Source organism: Cygnus olor, chromosome 14 (assembly GCF_009769625.2).
Source record: "Cygnus olor isolate bCygOlo1 chromosome 14, bCygOlo1.pri.v2, whole genome shotgun sequence".
In the NCBI taxonomy this organism is placed as follows: Eukaryota; Metazoa; Chordata; class Aves; order Anseriformes; family Anatidae; genus Cygnus; species Cygnus olor.
Window position 1 is genome coordinate 12,553,083 of NC_049182.1, and position 19,992 is coordinate 12,573,074.

General features: G+C 57.2%; 1 protein-coding gene and 1 long non-coding RNA gene across 15 annotated transcripts in view; one reads left to right on the forward strand and one right to left on the reverse strand.

The window, feature by feature from the left end:
* LOC121077682 (protocadherin gamma-C5-like) overlaps positions 1 to 3,983 on the forward strand; it is a 177,780-nt gene extending 173,797 nt beyond the window's left edge. For all 14 annotated transcript variants that reach the window (XM_040573090.1, XM_040573088.1, XM_040573081.1 and 11 more), the window contains one exon: positions 1,721 to 3,983. In XM_040573090.1, the coding sequence (XP_040429024.1) occupies positions 1,721 to 1,953 (233 nt within the window). In that variant the 3' untranslated portion in view covers positions 1,954 to 3,983. The remainder of the gene's footprint in view (positions 1 to 1,720) is intronic.
* Positions 3,984 to 6,927: 2,944 nt separating this feature from the next.
* LOC121077767 lies at positions 6,928 to 9,596 on the reverse strand. Its single transcript, XR_005824303.1, has 3 exons — positions 9,159 to 9,596; positions 8,902 to 9,090; positions 6,928 to 7,018 (listed from the first exon to the last, which is right to left on the reverse strand). It is a non-coding gene; the product is annotated as an uncharacterized LOC121077767 (long non-coding RNA).
* Between the last annotated feature and the right edge of the window lie 10,396 nt (positions 9,597 to 19,992).

A 19,992-nucleotide genomic window follows, 5' to 3' on the forward strand; every position in this document is an offset into this window, starting at 1 on the left:
CCGGGAGCCCCCAGACCCCTCCTGCACAAAGCATCTGGGACACTTCTTGGGCATGGGACACTGTTCCCAACACCCCAGGCCCCCACCCAGGCTGTCACAGGCTAAATTGCAGCAATGGACAAGACCACAAAAAAGATCTGCCCGGCTGCAGCCTGGCCTGGGCACAGCTCCAGGCGTCCCAGCCCAGCTCAGAACCCCCCAGCGGGTGTGGGGCTGGGCTGGTTTTAATGAAATGAGATTCTGCTGGGACCAACAGTCACAAACCTCTGATAGCCATTTTAAAATGAGAAGGTAGCGAGCAGTAAAACCCTGAAATGGAGAGTGAGCACTGAACGTTTGCAGTAAATGTAATCGCCTGGCCCTGCACCTCTTCCCCAGCCCATCTGCCTGCGCTCCTCCAGCCCCAGGTCCCCAGAGCCCCCAGATTCTGGGGCCCTTCCAGGAAGAGCTGTCCCCAGCCTGTTACCGAGCTTGCGCTGTGTTTTCCTCCGTCTGCTCCAGCGGAGCAGCTGTAATTTTTCAAGCTGCGATTGCTTAATGCTCCTGACCTCTCCGAGGGGGCACGCACACAGGAATATTTCGGGGCACTGGGGGGCTCGGTGCCCTGACAGAAGGATGGATTAGCTGCCTCTGCCCGCTGGGGGCAAAGCCAAGGCAACGCGGAGGCGTGTGTGGGTCTGATCCGGAGAGAGGCGATGCGCGAGGGGACCAGCCCCTGCCTTCTGCTGGTGGTTTGCCTCTACTCCTGCAGGCTGGGGGAGGAGGGACGAGCAGTCCTGGGCTCTGCCTTGGGCCCCTCAGGCGCCCAGGGTTTCCCACAGGGAAATGTACGGGGATGCTGGCTGGGGCCACATGTGTTGGAGCTGAGGGTGCGGGGCTGCTGGAGGAGCGCTGCTCGTGCTCTGCCCTCCCTCCTCGCTCGTTTCTCCCCCCTCCTGTGGTCTCCCCCCGTTTCCATCTGGTCTCTGCCTCCAGCATCCTAGGGGGGCCCTGCTCTCTGCAGCAGGCCAGCAGTGAATTCCCTTCCCTTCCCTTCCCTTCCCCTTCCCTTCCCTTCCCTTCCCTTCCCTTCCCTTCCCTTCCCTTCCCTTCCCTTCCCTTCCCTTCCCTTCCCTTCCCTTCCCTTCCCTTCCCTTCCCTTCCCTTCCCTTCCCTTCCCTTCCCTTCCCTTCCCTTCCCTTCCCTTCCCTTCCCTTCCCTTCCCTTCCCTTCCCTTCCCCCACTCCCAGATCTGCACTAGCACAGGGATCGCTTTGTGCTCGGCTTCCTGGAGCCATTTTGCAGTACTGCAAGGGAGGGATTTTCTTTATTGATTTGTCTGCTCCCAGAATAAACCTGGCTGGGAAAAAGCTGGAGTCAGGGGTTTAGATGCAGGGGCAGGGAAAAAAACAAACAAACAAACAACTGTAGAGCTCGGTATTGGATTTGCCGTAATGCACTGCTAATGGTTGGGGCTGCTCGGTGTATACATTGGGCTGCCGGGGGGGGGGGGGGGCGTTGGTCTCCGGGGATCGGGGCAGAGCAGGAGAGGTTGTGTCCTGCCCTGGCATCCCCCATCCCAAAACCCCAAGGGCTCAGCCTGGCCTTCCTCCTGGGAGATGCCAGGAGGGAGGAGGAGGATGCTCGGCGGCATCTCCCCCGTGCGATAACGGTGAAGGCAGGTTTGGGGAGCAGGCTGACCACCCGCGCTAACGCCCTGCCCTTTTCTCTGCCCCCGCAGAGGCTGCTGACGGCAACTCGACGCTCGGGGGGGGCACGGGCACCATGGGTCTGAGCGCCCGCTACGGCCCCCAGTTCACCCTGCAGCACGTCCCCGATTACCGGCAGAACGTCTACATCCCGGGCAGCACCGCCACCCTCACCAATGCCGCCGGCAAGCGCGATGCCAAGGGCGCCGGGTCCTCAGGTGGCAACAAGAAGAAATCCGGGAAGAAGGAGAAGGAGAAGAAGTAGAGAGGAGACCTCAGAGCGTCAGGGCAGCGCGCTCCAGCACTCCCCCAAAACACAGGAGGACGAATGTGGATTTTATTTTATTTTTTAATGATTTTTTTTTGGTGATGCGAAAGTTAGGAAGCGCTGCGAATGTATCATCATCATCAGAGCTAGGAGCAGGGTGTCTCTGCTGTTAGATCTCATGATGAAAACCAATCCGGAAAATGAAAGCTAACGCAAACAAGTGCCCTGTTAATACTAGCCAACGTTTTATACGACCCCTCGGGTATTAGAATATGCAAGGTGGAAGGGCTTCTGCCATGTCTTCGGACTTGATTTGCTCCCAGATTGTCCGAGAAAGGCACAAGGCTTGTGCTCGGCTTTGTCCAGTGTAAATAATTTTAACAGCGATCTTTTAATTTATAGACCTTTGATCATTTTTGGAAAGAAAAAGCAACTTCCTAGCCTAGAACCCATGCTCCAGATTTTTTGCTCTTTAACTTTCCTGTAGCGAAATTCACCCTGAGCTAGTCATAGCAGTGGATTTGTTGGTAAGGAGTGCTTCGGTTCCTGTTTACCTGTTACCCATCCCCCCCAAAAAAAAGAAAAAAACCAAGTGTTTATATTGCATGAATCAAAGGGAACAATGCAGAGCTGCATCCTAAACATTTATTTTTTTTTTAAGTGCAACCAGCGATGGCCTGAAAAATGAGATAAAAACTCCTGGTGTCTGAGCAGGAGGGAATTCAGCGCGGGGCTCCTGAGGTGCGCACAGCTGCCCCGGCGGTTCTGGGGGTCTCTGAAGAGCAGACACATCTCATCCCTCTTTTGCAGTAAATATTTATATGTACAGTAAATGTCCTTTTGGAATTAAAGCTAAGGGAGTCACAGCCCCCCCCGCGGCAGGCTCCTTCCACCCATGAGGGGGGGCCGGGGGCCTGCCCACGTCTCCCCCCGTCGCTCCTGCATGCCCGTCACTGGCGTCACGCCTGCAGCAGCACACTGTGCTCCACAGACCCCGGGGTGTCCTCGCATGCCCACGCAGCTCGGGGTGAAGGCACCGGTGGAGGCGCCGTGTCTGTCTGGGGCTGGGGGGGTCACCGTTTTGTACTGGGGCGGGGGTGTTGGGTACTGAGTAAGTGACAGTTGGCGCAGTGGCACCTGGGGACACAACCCAGGCCAGGGACCAGCAAGCTGGGGGTGAGTGCGTGGTGTCCCTGCAAAGGGGGGTGCAGCTGGCACCAGGAGGGCGGAGGTGGCGCTGGCTTTGGGATTGCCACCCCGCAGAGGGAGCAGGAGGATGAGGAATAGGATTTCTCCACACTGCGCACCTTCCAAGCAAACCCATCCCGGAGGAGGGTCCCGGTGGCCTCAGCAGCACTGCCCGTGCCACCCACTGCTCGGGGCACCCCAAGCTTCCCGTTTCAGAGCAGTCATGGGCGCCCGTGTGGGCAGAGAGGGGCTTTTGGTACCCAGAGGTGGGGAGGCAGTAGCCACCTCGGGGTCTGCTCAGTTTCCTGCGGGTTCCTTTTTCTCTTTTTAATCACTAACACATAACTCACCCGAGCAGGTCCAGCCCCGCACAGGATGCTCACGGCGCCCCGTCCACCTCCACGGCTGCAGGGAGCAGCCCCCACCCCTAGTGCCGCTTCCACAGGCCCACGTAGCTGCCACGTCCGCTCTAGAAACGCTGTAGATGAATCGTAGTCTTTATATTTCTTTTTAATCTGCAAGCTGAAGGTAGTGTAGTGAGTGTCGTGTATTTAGTGGCGTGTTATTTTTATCTCGGTAACTAACTTGTGGACACCAGTATTTTCGATTTCTCTGTATCTTCTTTCCATGTGGTCTGTGCTCCGAGTGTACGTGAGATGAAACACGTTTGCCCCCTCAATGTGTCTAATATTGAATTATACTTATATATTATATATATGCTTATATCCTTCTTATACCCATATAGACCAACGTCAATGTGTTACACGCAAGTTTTATACTCTAATATTTATATTGCTTTTTTTCTTTGGGAAAAAAAAATAATAAAATGGTTTCTTCTGGATGGTGGTCATTACTGTGGGAAGGGACAGGGGGGACAGGACCAGGTGCCGGGGCTGCTGGCCAGAGGTGGCCAAGCGTGGTCCGGGGATGCTCTCCGGTCCCCCCAGTCCTCGGGTCCCCTCCACCTCTGGTGGCATGGAATGCTCCCCATGGAGCAGCCCCCGGGGTCCACTGCAGCAGCCCCTTCCCCAGCACCGCGGGGGGGGGGGTCACTCCCCGGCCCGGGCTCCCCGCCTGCGATGGGGGGAGGCGGAATGGGGGGGGGGGGGGGGGGTCAGGGGCTGGGCCCTGCGGGGGGGCAGCACCCCGTGGCTCGGGGTGTCGCAACCGCTGAGGGACAAATAGGCGGCTGCTGCCAGATCGGGGGTGGGGGGGACAGAACAGCCCCGGCAGGCACCTACCCCCCCCCCCCCCCCTTCCTGCGTCCGCGGGGGCTGTGACCGTCCCCCCCCATTCTTGAGCAGCACGCGGGAGGCTCCAGGCACAGCCCCCCCCCCCTCGTCCCCCCCCTCCATCCCCGCCGTGCCGCGGGCGCCCCCGCAGGAGCGCGGCCGCACAGCACGGGAAGAGGGAGAGGAAGCTTTTTTTTTGGGGGGGAGCCGTGGGCAGCCCCGCTGCACCACCACCGGACTCTGCCCTCGCACACAGCCCCCCCCCCCCCCCCAGCACCTCCCTGCAGCACACAAGACCCCAAGCCCCCCGGCGCCCCACAGCGATCCCCCCCCCCGAAATCCTGTTACCCCACACCGAGACCACCCCCACCCAAATCCGCCTGCACCCGCCCCCAGAGCCCCCCCGGAGTGAGGACGCTCCGTTAGTTCCCATTTATTTCTCTTTTCTGCTGCACGGAAATTTCCTACGGGCGACGGGAGGACGGGAAGGACAAAAGCGCTGAGACGCAAGTTGGACCCGACTGGCCCCGGCTAATTAGCGCTGATGAAGGAAAGGCGCTCAGGGTTAATTGCCGGGGGGGTGGGAATGGGCCAGCGGGGCTCACTGCTGCAGGAGGGGAGGGGAGGGGAGAAAAGGGCGGACGAGGAGTCCCACCGGGCAGCGCCCGCAGCCGGGACCTCGCCCTGCAAAAGATACAGAATAAAAGCTGAGGGGAGGAAAAAAAAAGGAAAAAAAAAGCGGTTTCGGGCATTGGCCTCTGGCCGGCTGCAGCCCCTTCCCACGGGCTCCAGCACGCCCCGGCAGTTTATTTCCCATCCCCCGAATAACGGAGCCGGCTCCTTTTACAGCCTCGCATACCCGGGGGGTTCGAGAGGCATTTACTGATCCTCCGCATCTCTTCCTGCTCCATAAATCCGCTTCCTGACGCTTTATTTATTTTAATTTTTTTTTAGAGCTTAAGCCCAGTGTTGGGAGGCAGAACGGATTCGCCTTCTCATTACTTAAACGCTGTGAGCGCCGTGCGGGGGATGCCAGGGCTTGGGGCACGCAGGGGGTCCCTGTCCCCTCCTTGGGGACACGAGCTGGCTTAGCTTGGGCTTTGCAATGTACACAAAATGCGTCGCAGTACAAGTACATAAATAAAAAATATACAGGGGGTGGGGGGGATCAAAATGTTTTAACTAGGAGGGAAGTGAGATCAAAAAGGTTTGGAGGCGGCTGCTCTAGCCAATGCTGCGGGCTGCCCTGTGTTGTTGGAGGATGGAAAGAGGGGAAACGGAATGGAAGTTGGAGGATGGAAAGTGGAGGATGGGCCCAGCAGCCCCCCAGGACGTGCTGCCCCCCCACCAGTACCCCGTTTTGGGGCATCACGCTCCCCAAATAGTAACTTGTCCTTGCCTAGCTAATCAAAAAAAGAAACCACCTAGGGAGAGTTGAGTCAAACTGGGGCAGTGACGAGGTCTCTGCCCTCATTTTAAAAATTATCCTGTCTGTCCCCTGTGTCTGTGCCTGTGGGGAGCAGCGCCCTGGCTCGTCCCTCCCGCTGCAGCAGCGGGGACACCTCGAGCAGGAAGGGGGCTGGGGACGAGGCAGGGGCAGCTGGTGGCTGCGTGCCCCCAAGCAGGGAACAGGGGAGGTGAGGAGGACAGCGTTGGGGAGATGCTGGTGGCAGTGTGCTGCAGCAGGAAAGGCTGGAGCATCCTCAGGAAGCACCAAGGACCCCCTTGGTGATGGCCCCCCAGCACATTCTCACCCCCTGCCATCTCTGTTCTGCTTCAGGAGATTGTTTCATCACTTTGCACCCAGAGAGGAGCCCGGAGCTGCCACGCTCAAGCTGCTCAAGGCTCCTCCAACAACCCCCTGTATATGTCCCCACCTGGGACACGGAGGTGGCTTTGGGATCCCTTCATCCCAGCTCATTTGGCTCCCGATGCCCTGACCTCCCTGCAGCTTCTCCTCCTCCTCCATCCACCATTGGATGCCATTGGGACATCAGCAGCTGCCGAAAGATGTGCTTGGCCCCACGATGGGTGGCCACACGTGATGGAGCCCTGCACCATTGTCCCCTTGCCCCACGTACAGAACTGCTCCCAAGGACAAACGGCTCCCGTGACAAGAAGCCAGGGACACCAGCACGTGGCAAAGCATTTGCCCAGCTATAGCGGCCATCTGGCCACGACAGTCGTGCAGCCAGCAGGGAGCTGCAGCTTGCCCGATTTCTGGCAGCCTCTAGGCTCACCCAAATCCTGCCCAGACAGAGCCATGCTGGTACACGGACACCTTTGGGGACAAGAAAGGCTCGAGCTGCGTGGCCAGGGCCATGCCTACCAGTTTATCCCCAGGGGATGGGTGGATGTCAAGGAATTCTTTGGCGCAGGGAATGGGAGGGTGGAAGCACCCAGCCCGCCGCCAGCAGCAGTGCCCAGCAGCCCACCCACAGGGACAGCTCCAGCCTGGGTGAGGCCCCGTGACTCAGTGCCACGAGGCTCCAGGCTGGTCTCTACATGAAAGTTATGATATGGAGGCAAAGACACTCAAGATCACGTTTATTTTGTACCAAAAGTAATGTTTATTTCTCCATATGCTGCACTTGCAAACCCTGATAGTATCACGATGCTGCCACAGCATCGCTTGTCCACACCTGCAAAGCCACAAAAAAATGACTTTATATAGAGGGAACCATTACAATTAAATGAAAGCCTTTGGGCAAGACTCCAGCTCACATACCCTGATTTATCTCTCATTCTGCAACTTCCTGGAGCTGCCGAATGCAGCCACTGGCATTTAGCTGTACAAGGGCAACTCCTCCCCGCCCACGCAGTCACCAGCCCGGCAGCGCCCGCTGCCGCCCTGACCCTAGGGTGACACGTCTGGCAGCCCTGCAATGCCCCAAACACCGAGAAAACAGAGCACAATGCCTGAGCTGCCCTACCGGCAATCTTTGACCCCCTCATCCCTCCCCAGGGGCAGTGGCTGGCAAGGGAAGGGTCCAAGCCTTGCTTCTAGCAGGCTCGCGGAGCACCCAGCCCTGAGCGTGGCAGTGCCACAACCTCTGGTCAGCACCCTGCTTCCCCTCCGCTGCTGGGGGGTGAGCAGGAGCCCTTCCTCCCCCCCCCCCTGCAATCAGCATGTCCCTCTGCAATCAGCATGTGAAAACCTCTTGCGTGCAGGCACGTCTCTCTCTTCCCAAGGGCCCATCCGCAGCGCACCAGCTCCCCAGCTGTTATTGTCTCTGGTTCACGCACCGCTGGGTTTGTGCGCCAGAGCCGGGACCTGGACAGGGACAGAGCTAATGGACATGAAGTGAAGCAGCGAGCAGACGTCAGGCCCTGCACAAAGTGCCCAACTAAGCGCACATGCTGCTGCACAGGCTGACCTGGCTCAGGGACACGTGCTTGCCCGTGCTGTCCCGAATCTTTATTAGCATTTGCAGCCCATAATGGGCTAATAAGCCCCAGGAAGACCCAGAACAACCCAAAAACAGAGTTTTCCTTTACTAAGTGTACTAAAATTAGAGTCAAATGAAAAAACTGTGAGGCTCGGTGTGACCTGAGCCAGAAGCACCGTGAGGGGACAAGCTTTGAGGACCCACAGCCTGGTGTGGAAAGTGCCCCGTGGGCAGCCTGAGTCACCGCGCAGCGCTTGCCCAGTGCCTGACCCCACGCCGCACATGCCTGCCAAGCCCCGTCCACGCAGGATGGAATATTTCTGCTCTTGGGTGTGACAGCAGCCAGGCTGTTATGGATGGCTCCATTACCTCACCGCTACAAATATGCTGAGTTAAAGCAACAACAAAACGCAGCGCCTGGGAGCTGCGGAGCTGCACCGGGTGTGCAGTGCACAGCAGGTGCTGATGAGGGGGATATAAGCAGAGCAGAGCCCGGCCACTGTGCTGGGATGGAGAGCCCCTGCAGGGCGGCTTCTCCAGCCGTGGGGCTGAGGGTCTGGACAGGCAGCCCCCTGCTGCCCACGCAGCTGAGCACAGCACGGTGCTCCAGCCCCAGCTTCCTTCCCTGCACGAGGGGAATGAGGTACACCAGAAGGTGCTGGTGCAGCAAAGCTCCAGCATTTGGAGGAGAGCAAGCCTAGATTAACTGACCCGTGGGTTTCTCCCCACAGGGAGGCAAGGACGGAAGAGGGCAGGGGCCACCAGCACTGCTGGAGGAGCCACCTGCAGCAGCAGAGCTGGGGCTGGCCCGGCTCAGCAGCACATCCTGAAGTACCCGAACAGGTCAGGGTTGAGGCAGCTTCCAACACCCCTGCTCCGCACCCCAAAAAGAGCTGGGGGTGCTGGGCTGAGTCTCTACCCACTGCCCTATTTGCTCACTCCAAGAACAGGAGGGCTGCAGACAATGATGTCCCTGCCCTTGGATACAGCTTTTGGCCCTTCAGTCCTTTTCAGGGGCACACTGAAGGTTGGCCATGGGAGCTGGAACACAAAAACTTGCCCCAAGAGCAAGTAGAACAATAAATTACACTTCCTAGCCAAGCACAGATCCCAGAGTGAAGCTCTGCTTTACTTACTCTGGCAGTCCAACTGGCTTCTGCCTTTTCCCAGGCACAATGTCCTGCTTGAGCAGCTGACGATCTCCGTGGTCTCCTCAAGGATGCCTTCGTCTCTTGTTTTCTCACTGCCATTGCAGACCTCTCTTGGTTCTGAAAACAAGGCCACATCTTTCAGCTGCTCAGAAGCCAGCAAAAGTCTTCATTTTGCTGCAAGAAGAGAAATTGTTAGAAAAAGTGGAGAGAACCCCCTGCAGGCCAGCTCTGGTGGAGCCCACCTTCCCCTGGGCCAGCTGGATGGGGTCGGTGCTCGGTCTCAGGACACTGGGGAACAAGAAATTCCCTCCACAGGGCCAGGGCTGCAAAAGGCAGCAAATGTCCGGGAAGATCTGTCAAAGTCCTGCTTGGGGCTGCCAGGGCTGGTAGGGTGGGATTGAGGAAAGGAAAAAGCAAAAAAAAAAAAAAAAGGAAGTCTGGGAATGTCTCCCCACGTATGGGTTATGGTGTGCAGAGCAGTTCCCTGGAGGAGGATGTGGACAAGGTAGGCTAGAGCTTAGAACAAACACCAAGGTCACAGCAGGCCTGAATTAGAGGAGATGCTGTGCCCCTCGGAGCACCCATGGGCACACACCACGCAAGGAAGAGGTAGCCCTGCATTTGGGAGGGGATGGCATAAGGGACGGGGGCTGAGGATTATAAAGCAGCAGCTGAATTGCTGCACAGAAATGAGGAATTAACTCTTTCAGGGCTGAAAGTCTTTTGTGAGCAATTTGTCACGCAGCTTTCTGGAGCAGACTTCTGAAATACCGAGGGGAGCAATGAAAAACCGTGCGGGGGCTGGGCGGGGGGGGGGGGGGGGGGCAGGCAATAGGCTTCTGTACAGGATTTAGAGGCCTTTCAGAGACTGCCAATTAGCTATTACGAGCCCAGCACCTCCTGCTGCGTGCCCTGGAGCTCCCCTCGCTGCAGGGGACACAGAGATGGGGCAGCAGCTCTGGGGCTGGCGCAGCCTCCTCCATGCCAGAGGGACAGGAGCCAGACCAGCAGAGGCTCACCAGGCAGACCGACAGCCTCTGAGCCCTGACATTTGCCACCTCCCTTCCACATCTGCCAGCAAGACGTCCTCTGCACAGCGTGGGCACCTTTGTGTACTGGATGTGGGTGCCAGCTGTAGCCCACCCTGTGCAGATGCTGTCCTAGAGGGGTGCTGCTGCTGCTGGGCTGCCCGGCCGCTGCCCTCCCATCTTGAGTGGGGACCAAGCGCATGGTCTGGGCAGACAACACAGGGAGCATTCACAGCTGCTGGGCTTTGTGTGCCGATCCCCTCGGGGCTATGGCAGAGGACTGTAGGGTGAGAGATGTCCCAGCAGCTGCCGGCTGGACCACAGCACAGCATGAGATCAGAAAGAAGGCAGGAGCCTGTATTCAATGGGCCTCTTGTCTCCATCTTCCCTCTGCTTCCTTCGCACAGCTTCCCCCCCCCCCCCGACAGTCTCCCCTCCCCAGCCCAACGCCTGCGAGCCCTCCCACATCCTGTCCTAGCAGGTCCCAAATCCTCCCTCGCCCCCTCCGACACTCTCATCCTTCTCCACCAGTGAGTTTTCTCACATCCTCCCACCCTTTTCTTCCATAAATGTACTCTGTTGCTTTTTTAAGCCACATAACCCATAAGCACCCCCAAGCATCCTGTAAGGAGGAGTGCTGTGAAATTACAGCTTTGCATTTAAGCCTGCTCCTCCCAGTTTCATTCACGCCTCAAAGGGTCTGTGGCAGACGCACAAACACCTCCAGTGAATGATTTCATGCAGGTCCTTCATGTCCCTCTGCTGGGTGAAGCAGCCCCAGGTCTCCCCAGCCATTCTTGTTGCATCTCTCTGCATCGTTTCAAGCTCATTACGTCCCCCCTCAGGCAGGGGAAGCAGCACTGCAGGCAGCATCCAAGATGCAGTCACACGACACATTTAAAACCAAAAAAAGCCACTGCTGTGCCATGCTCTGATTGTTTTTCCTTCCTCTCCTTCCTTTCCCAGGGATTTCTAGATCTCAGATGGAGCTTTTGAGGTTTAGCCAGCACAGGTCACTCAGCTGACATTGTCACCCCATAAAGGCTCCAAGTGGCAATGGTCAGCTCGGAGCATCACCGTCCATCAAAGGGTGAAAAGGCAGCAAGACAACCCCTTTGATACTGTATAAGCCACGGAGCATCTGTGTGAAGTCCTTTTTTTCCTACTCAAACACTAGAAATATTCTTACTATTCACTGTCTTCCCAAAGAATTTAATTCCCTGCCTTTTAGCCTGATAAATAGCGGGCTAACAGCTATGAATGACCTCTCCCCTCATCCCATGGGAGCTTCTTTAGGAGACCGGTGAGAGATCCCTTTGGAAATCCAGGTGGGATTCATCAGCTGGCTCCTCAAGCCTGTTCATCAGTATGACAAGAGGAAAACTGAATATTAATGCTGCTTGAGTATTTATGGCTGGGCTGAAGGATCGGGAGGCTGGAAAGCCAAGCTCAAAGCTGCGGTTTTGGGCCTTCTCTGCTGACCTGATTCAAGATTACAGTGTCTCTGCAGGGGACTCGCAAAACATCTCAGGAGGACTTGGAAAGGGCTGCCCTGACCGCAGGGCACACAACACTTTGCCGTGGCTCAACCGCACCTCCAGGGGAAGGCAGTACCCTGCCTGCCCCCGGCTCGGTGCGGGGCAAACGGCACTGATCAGGCAACGTGGGGCACCTGTCTGCTTCATGCACCGCTGCTTCATCCCCTCTGAGGAAGAAGAGGCCCCTGCATGCAGCCCAGCCAAGCCCTTGCTCTCCTTCCTGCTGGGCCACAGCTCGGGGCGGGCGGGATGGATCTGCCATTGATTTGCTGTGTTCACTTTGCTGCGCAATGGGGAGCAGATGGCCCGTGCGTGATGTCGAGGTGACAGGAAAGGAGCCGGGTTGAGTCACTGCAACCAAAAACCAGCCCCGAATCACCGGGCTGAAATCCTGACTGCGGGACAATTGCAGCGCTGGACCGGAGGACACTGAGCTATTGTGTGCACACCCGCCGTGGTCTGCAGGCGATGAGCTGGCTCCAGCGAGCGCCTTTTGCTGACCTCTCTACCCCACAATGAGCCCTTTAAGCCACTGAGCAGAGGCCCGCCAGCGTTTCCCATTCCTTTACGGGCTTACATGAAGCTGCTGGTGGCTGAGCAGACGCAGCTGCCTGGGCGGGCAGGAGTCAGATCGGCGCTGACAAGTCTCGCGCCTTGCAGCCACCACCAGACAGGTGAACGTGGTGGGGGAGGAGAACTGCTGGTGCTTGGCAGTGCAGCGATGGAGAGATGGTCACATCAGCACGATGTGACCCGCTGGGAGAGCTCCTGGGAACCACAGGGCATCGGACAGTGGGTTGTGGGGAAAGGGCTGCGAAGGGCAGCGCCTGCCCACTGCCCAGTCCACAGGAGAGCGTGGGGTCCAGCAGCAGCCTCCCAAAACACACGCTCTCCGTTGTACCCCGTGGCAATGCCAAAGCTGGCTTGGGACCATGTGGGTACTGCAGCCTGGAGCACTTGCCCTTAAAGCACCTTAAAAAGAACCAAAAAGGGGAAAAACCCCACCGGGCTGAAGGACAGCCCTTGGTAAAACAGAGTGCCTGGGACTTATCTGACCTCTACCCCATGGGCAAGGTGCAAAGGGAGCTCTGCTGCCCCGGCAGCCTGGTTAGTGCAGCAGAGGAGCCTGGTGTCACAGCTCTGAGGGAGCCTGGAGGCTTCTCTTACAGCTGCAGGTCCCACCAATGCCCCTACCCCTTCCATCCTTGTCCTGCCCAGGAGCACAACGACTGCCTGAGCCATGAGCTGCCCTGTGCCCGTGGCTTCTCCAGCAGTATGGTGCCTGGCACATGGGAGGCAGTGAGCAACAGCCCCTTGTTTGTGCAGGTGTGCAAAGGGACCCCCACCCCCGGAGGGGAAACGTCAGTCCCTGTCCTTCTTGCCACCTTGCAGCGCACCCTGTAACTGTAAATCCTTGCCCCTTGTTGCAAGTAAAAGAAGAGCAAGCATCCTGCTGCTACTGTGGGCTGCTGAAACAGAATTGCAGGTTTCTCTCAATGCTCCTCCTGGATGTGAGACAGGAGAGTTGTAGCTTTCTCTCCTACATCTCTATTCGGGTTTTCATTTTCCAAAGGCTTGGCTTAGAGATCTCCCTCCCCCACTCTTCTGTCTGGCCACCAGCTTGCAGCTGCTGCCGTGGCACAGATCCGGCACCACGTGTGTGTCCTCATTTCTGCTTTCCTGGGTCCTGTTCCTCTCTACTTTCTTTCCCACTGAGTGCACCACACGCCCTGTACCCAGAATCTCCCATACTTTCGGTAGTGCATAAGCCGTGCTGACCATAACCACCTCTTTCACACTGTTCTCCTCGAGCCCTGCCATTTCTGAACCTGCTTCCAAGCTCTCTCCCTTTTCCCAGCCCCCTGATCTCTTTCCCTTCTGCCCTTAGCATGGCACCAGCTCCTTCTTGCTATCTTCTCCCTTAGCTTTTGGCACCTGGGTGTACCTCCACACATCTCGACACAACCTCAACTCTTTCCACCTCTTTGAGAGTATTTCTGGCAGAAATACGATAGTGGCTTGGCTACACTTTCACACATAAAAGGCCCAACTCTACCTGCTCAGCCTGCAGGAACAACTCTGGTGTCCAGACGGTCCATGATGCTGGGCAGGACAGATGCCAGCACACAGTACGGAGTGCTGCGTAAGCCAGCACTAACAGAGTAGTGGAGAAGCTATTTTGGAAATGGATTAAAAGGATGTAATGCCTCAGCAGCTGCAGCAATACCAGCTGGGTATCTGAACCGTGCCATGGTTTCCTTGACAGCTGGTAGGAACAAACACCAGGCAATAATGGGAGGCGATGGTTCTCCTTCCCGGACCAGCCCCGAGATGCCCCGTGCCAGGTAACCCCTGCCCCGTCCTGCTCCCCAGCTGTGACAGCTCCCAGGGACACGGCCATGCTGGTGTCATCGCCATCTGCAGAGAAAACACAGGACCCCATGAAATCCATGTGGCAGAAACAGGGAACAGGCCCCAGCATCTGGATTCCCTGACAGACTTTCTGAACAAGAGCCTCACGCCCGGTTTTGGGGCAGAAAATAGCGCCTTTTGCCCTTGTGTCAGGGAAAAGAGAGAGCGAATACTTCACCTCCTGCTCCTCCACGTCTGGCAGGTGTGGGGCAGACCCCAGCCGCTTTGCTCCCCCCCCCCCCATGCTCTTTGACTGTTGCCTTCATGGTCGTGGTGCAGCGGGGGCGAGAAGGACGGGTGGGGATGGATTAGGACCCAGACGGCCTGGCAACACCTTCCTCCCCAAGGAGAAGGGGGGCACGGCTCAGCCAGGATTTTTGGCGTGTTTTCTAAAGCATTTCTCTCCCTCGGAGATCCCAGCTGTTGGGTTATTTGCTGCTGACTGAGCCCCCTCAGGCTCCCCTGCTGATCTCCCTGGGCACTCTCCCTCCACGCCTGGCTCCGTTGCCTCCTTGGTCCTCGCCGATTGGAGTCCCCGGCTGCTAATGTGTCCCCTGCCCTCTAATCTCCCTTTCTCTCCCCTTACAGTGCTCAGGCCACTAAGGAGATTAGCTGGGCCTCAGCTGCTCTCCTTCCCCAGCAACAGGGATGTCACCCCGCGGGGACACACGTGCGGTGGTGGCACATGTGTTGCCACCACCCTGGTGGAAGCAAAGCTCCGGTGCTCTCTCCTGTCCGGGCAGATGGGTCCAGAGCAGGACAGGAGCTGCCAGCTTAGGGCCATCAGGCAGGAGAGGTGCTGGGACAAGCGTGGGCATAGCACCTGCACCCTGCTGGGACCCATCAGACCCGCACTGGTCCAGGGCTCCTGGGCAGGTGACGGAGCCCCCTGCATCCTACTGAGGCTCAGCCTTCTGCTCATCCAGCACCAGAGCAGATTTTAAAAGGCCACAAACCCCAGTCCTGCGCATCGTCCCTGGCCGCCAGCGAGGCACTGAAGCAGTTAATGCCGAATGCATGAGCGCTCTGCGGATTCCTGTTTCCAGGACAACAGCTCCCGATGAAACCCAGAGCTATAAAATCCCATTAAACATCTGCGAGCGCCTGCCTGGCTGCCTGCGGTGGGTGCCACCTGCCGGCGCAGCACCCGCCCAGCCGGGGCAGAGGCACGCAGCACCCCAAAACCACGGTGCTGGGGGACCAGGAGCCGCTGTGCTGCGGGGGAAAGCTGGGACGTGAAAACTATCTGCCAGCCCTGGCCTTGGGGTGCTGGAGGGGAGACTGCCGCGCTGCCCCGGGGCGCAGGCTCGCACCCCACAAGTCTCTGGGGCCAGGGGGTCTCCTGGGACAGACAGCACTGATGGCTGTGGCTTTGCCACGTAAAGCTGGCAGAGCTGCTCCTCCCAGAGCAAAGCAGCCTGAATTCACCCGTGGGTGCTCTCATAAGGAGGGGGGGGGTGCTGAGAGAGAGCAGTCCATTGGCATCTGGTACAGCCGGGGCTTTCTGGCTCCCTAGGCTTATGCCGAGCCCGAGCAGAGGGTCTAGGCTGCTGCAGAGGGTCTCTGAGGACAGGACAGGACAGGACAGGACAGGGGGGACTTCAGGCTGAACTCAGCCCAAGCCAGACACAGAACGAAGGAAGGATGCTGGGATGCTGCTCGTTGGGGTCCCTGCCTCAGCTTGGGGTTTCACTTTCTCCTCTCCTCCTTCAGAGCATCAATGTACTTCTAAGCATCCCCCATACTGATTTCAGAAGTTAAATCCTCTCCTCCCCTCTGTGCTTCCACCACTGCTTGCAATAAGAAAAGGCATCAGGAAAAAGTTGCTGGGAGTTAGTGAGGTGCTATGTAAAATCACTCACAGTGATGTTCCTGACGGCAGAGCTCACCAGATGCCTTCCTGCTGCGGGTAAGAAAAGCAGTGCTGAGTTTAATCCAGGAACACACAACAGGCTCTCCAGATACCAGGCAAAGAGGGCCCTAACAATCAGAAGATGCTAAAGAGCTTCTGCTTTTGGGAGAAGTGGCATGGGCAAGAGCAGACACTGACCCTCCAGGGGAAACTCAGACCACAGCTCCAGGAGTAACCCATTCCCATGCGTCTGTTGCCAGGTCTTAGCATCCTTAGATGTGAGACCTGGATCCACAATAAATGTGTGGGCTCCTGCATCTGGAGCTGAGTGCAGCCACAGATATTTATTGACTTCCCTGCATAAAAACCTGAGCTGTACCATAAGCCAGTCCCCTGTGCTCTTGCACGCAGAGGCGCAGAAGCTGCAGCTTTTTGTTCTGTTTGCAAATGCTGCTGAGTCACTCGGACCCTGGGAGAAAGCCTCCCTGCTGCCTGGGGAAGGACAGGGCAGGAGGAAAGCAGGGAGCAAGCAATGCCTTCTTAACTGCTCCCCCCCACCCCCCCCCCACCCTTCATCTAAATCCACCGCCAGGCATGGGAGGGAAAACATTCACTGGGACCAGCAGCAGCAGGAGTCCTGGAAACCCTGGCATCTGCAGGAGTCAGGGGAATCCAAAGGGGCCACGGATGAAAGCTGACACAGGATGAAAATACTCTTTGAGCTACAAATGTGATTGCTGGCACAGCTGCCGGCCAGACCCCCTTCTGAAAGCTGAAACACACCAGCGAGGGGATGGAAATCATTAACTTGCGCCTTTGCGTGTTTTAACCATTTCCATCTCCCTGTGCTCTTAAACAAGCTCCAATTTCAGATTTCAAGCACCCCAGGGCGGCAGCGCCTGGGCTCCCCAGGGCAGCACCACGGCAGACGTGCTGCTCTCCCCTTCTCCTCTAACGCTCCCAAGGGCAGAAGCCAGGGCCATGCAGCTTTTCTGGTGCAGGAGCAGAGGGCCAGGAACGAAGCCCACCAGCACCCAGGAGAAACCCGGAGCCGTGTGACACTCCATATGAAACACAGAGGCTACGAAAGGCCCTGGCCTCAGGGTGGAGCAGGAAGCCCGAGCCTCGCATGCAAAGAAAGCAGTGGGCGGAAAACCCACAGGGATCCGGGCACGCTGCTGGGGCAGGGGTCACCCAGCGCGCCGGCTGCTCTGCCCGTGACAAGCCAAGCCCCGCTCTCAGCTCCAAGGCCTGCACAGGCGTGCAGCCTTCTCTCTTCAGGGCCTGGATCGGGCCCTCCTGGCTGCAGGAGGCAGGGAGGGACAGGAGAGCTTGTGGAGCGCGAGTGCAAACGGCCAGGAGGAGGGGATGCGCCTCAGGAAACCCGGAGACACAGGAAATCAACGGAGAGGGACTAATTGAGTCCAGATGTTGCAAGCAAAGAACGCCTCTGGTAGCAGGGAGCAGAGTGAGGAAGGCCACGCTGTGGGGACAGCACGGGGCACGTACAGCCAGGTTCACTTTCTGGAGCAAGCCGTGGCCTTTGAATTCAGACAAGTCACAACTGCTGATGAAATTTGGATGGGGCATTTGGCACCTGTGTGCCTCCAGGCTGGGCTTGCAGCTCCTTACCTCTAGTGCTGGTCAGCGGGCTTCCAGCCTCCAATTTAACAGGTAAATTGGCAAAAGGTGAAGGGAATGGTGGATGCATTACAAAGTGTCAGGGTTAGATCTACACCCACAGGAGTGAGGAGTCCAAGGCTGTGGCCACTCAATCTGGCCAGCACAATCACCGCACTGCTACCCCAGAGGGCTGCATCTGGTTCTGGGACCCCCGCTTCATGCAGCAGCTCTGGGAAAGCTCGTACGACTGCCTGTGACCTCTCCCCCCCTCTTTTCCTTTAAAATGCATTCGCAAGGAAATCTGAAACTCATGTGGCTGGAAAAGGGCAGTCTGATGCCAGACGCCTGCATTAACAGAGCCGAGCACAGCGTGACTGTTTGCAAAGCAGGGAGGGAAGCGCTCCTAGCGCCAATACCCACCAGGCCTCCCAGAAAAACAGGGGAGGAGGAGATGGAGTGCGGGGCTACAGCACGGAATGGCAGTACCGTTTGTCACATGGCTTTTAGCCTGTCATGTGAAGTGCTGCACTTTATTTAGATGATTTATTATTTGTTTAGATTAAGAAGGCCTTCAGGTTGGGCCAAGGCTCTGTCTCTTAATAGGCTCTGCACATTGCAGGAGATGGGTTTGCTGTGGCTCACCCAGCACCTGTGGTCAAAGCTCTGCAGGCGAAGCCTCAAGTTGCTGCTGTCAGGACTTACCTCCCACTGAAGGGAGCGATTCCACTGGTGATATCCCCAGCCCTCCAGCCCTGGGACTCCTCAATTGTAGCTCCCCACACACCTTATTAGCAGGGCTTTGCATCCAGGCTAAAACTTCCACTGTCCCAAACCCCCAGCTGCATCTGATGCCTGCATTTACCTCTACCTGCTGCTCTTTTGTCTTCTGTTCTCGCCCTCTACCAAACTGTGCTGAGCCTTTTAAATCCCTTCTGCCACAGCTCACATACACTTTGAAACACCTTTACTCTTAAAAGCAAAATGATGTTGTTGTTTTTTTCCACATATTTGTTGTTCTCTATGTCAGCTGGAAAACTCTGAATGCTATATTCCACATTCAAAATCCATCCCTTTGTCATGTTTACACTTTTGTTCGAGTTCTCAGAAATAAAAAAGACAAAAATAGAGAACCGCATTCCTAAAATACTTGCCTCAACCAGGAGCATGGTTTCTGCCCTACAGTTGTCATCAGGACTCCAGATGTACCCCTGAAAACACCACTGCCAGCCGTGGGGCTCACCCCCAGCTCAGAGTCAGGCAAATCACCCCCACCTTGCTCAATTACACCCTGTCCAGACCAAGGCTCCATCCTTTTTTGTTTTGTTTTGTTTTATTCCTCAGTATTTTAGCAGCTCTCCACATTTCAACCTCTAAAAATGCAATAAAAGGTGGGTTCTTTGGAAAAGTTTGCTCCAAGCTGTTTAAGGACTGCTGGCTGTGGGATGCCCACGCAGGTGCCAGCCGGTGGCTCGGCTGCCCTGGGTCAGGGAGGGGATGGAGCTGTGCTGGCCGTGTGCTAGAAGGAGGTCTGGCAGCAGGAGCACAGACCAGAAGCAGGGAACACCAGCAGGTAAGACAAAGAGTGCAGTGTTCAGCAGCAGGCGCGGAGCAGGGTACTCATCCTGCCCGACGGAAGGCTGCATCCGCAGGCTGCATCCTGCTGCTGGCTCCTGCTTTCCTTCCTCTCTGGACACTGACTCAGCATAACCGGCTTTTCATCACAGGAAAAAACACGAGGTATCCTTCCTTCCAGGCACCAGAATTGGTTGTTTCATTGATCCTTCTTTCCTTCGCTGCCCCACGCAGCTGGAGCAATCCGAGGAACAAAAAGAAGGCATTGGACTTGGCAGCCATCCTCCACCAGCACCCCTGGCCTTGCCATTGCCCGGAGCAGCCACAATCTCAATCCCAATCCCAACCCCAGCCACCAGCATGGGCATGGGAATGGACGGAGCCCTGCAAACCCATAGGGGAAAGAGGAGGCAGAAATTGGAATAAAAGGGGCCAGTCAGTGCCTGTCTGGCTGAACCCTGTGCCTGCTCAACGCAGTCTGCCCCATTTTCTTAATAAATCCTCTCTCAGCTCCTTCTGTATGCATTCACAGCCCATCCCATGGGATGTTGCAGGGGCTCACTGCCAGCTCCTGGCCGCACACAAGGGGGGACTGGTGCCAGTCCCCAGGGGCAGCAGGGGCTCAGCACCAGTTACAGGGCTGGAGCTTTAACTTCCAGCAGCGGGGTGGGAAGGGTGTGTGCCCCCCAGACCAGCTACTGGGGGACCAGTAGGGCTGCATGCTGGAGGCAGGGGCACTGGGGGGCAAAGGGGCTGTGCTGGTGCTCAGGGGACCACGAGTGTGTGTGCTGTGAACCTGGAGAGTGCTGTGTGTGTCCCTGTGCCCATGGCCTCTTGTCCCTGACAGCCCCAGAGGAGGGGACGTGGCTGTCACTGCTCGAGGAACTCATGGCCTCAGCTGGGCAGGGGCAGCCTGGCCACGGCCGCACTCGGTACCTCGCCGAGTGGTGCTGAGCTCTCTGCCAAGCACAAAATCAAGCCTCAGTGAGAGGGGAAGCAGCAGGGGGCATGCACTAGGACGGGCAGCCTGAAATCTTTGTGCACAAGGCAG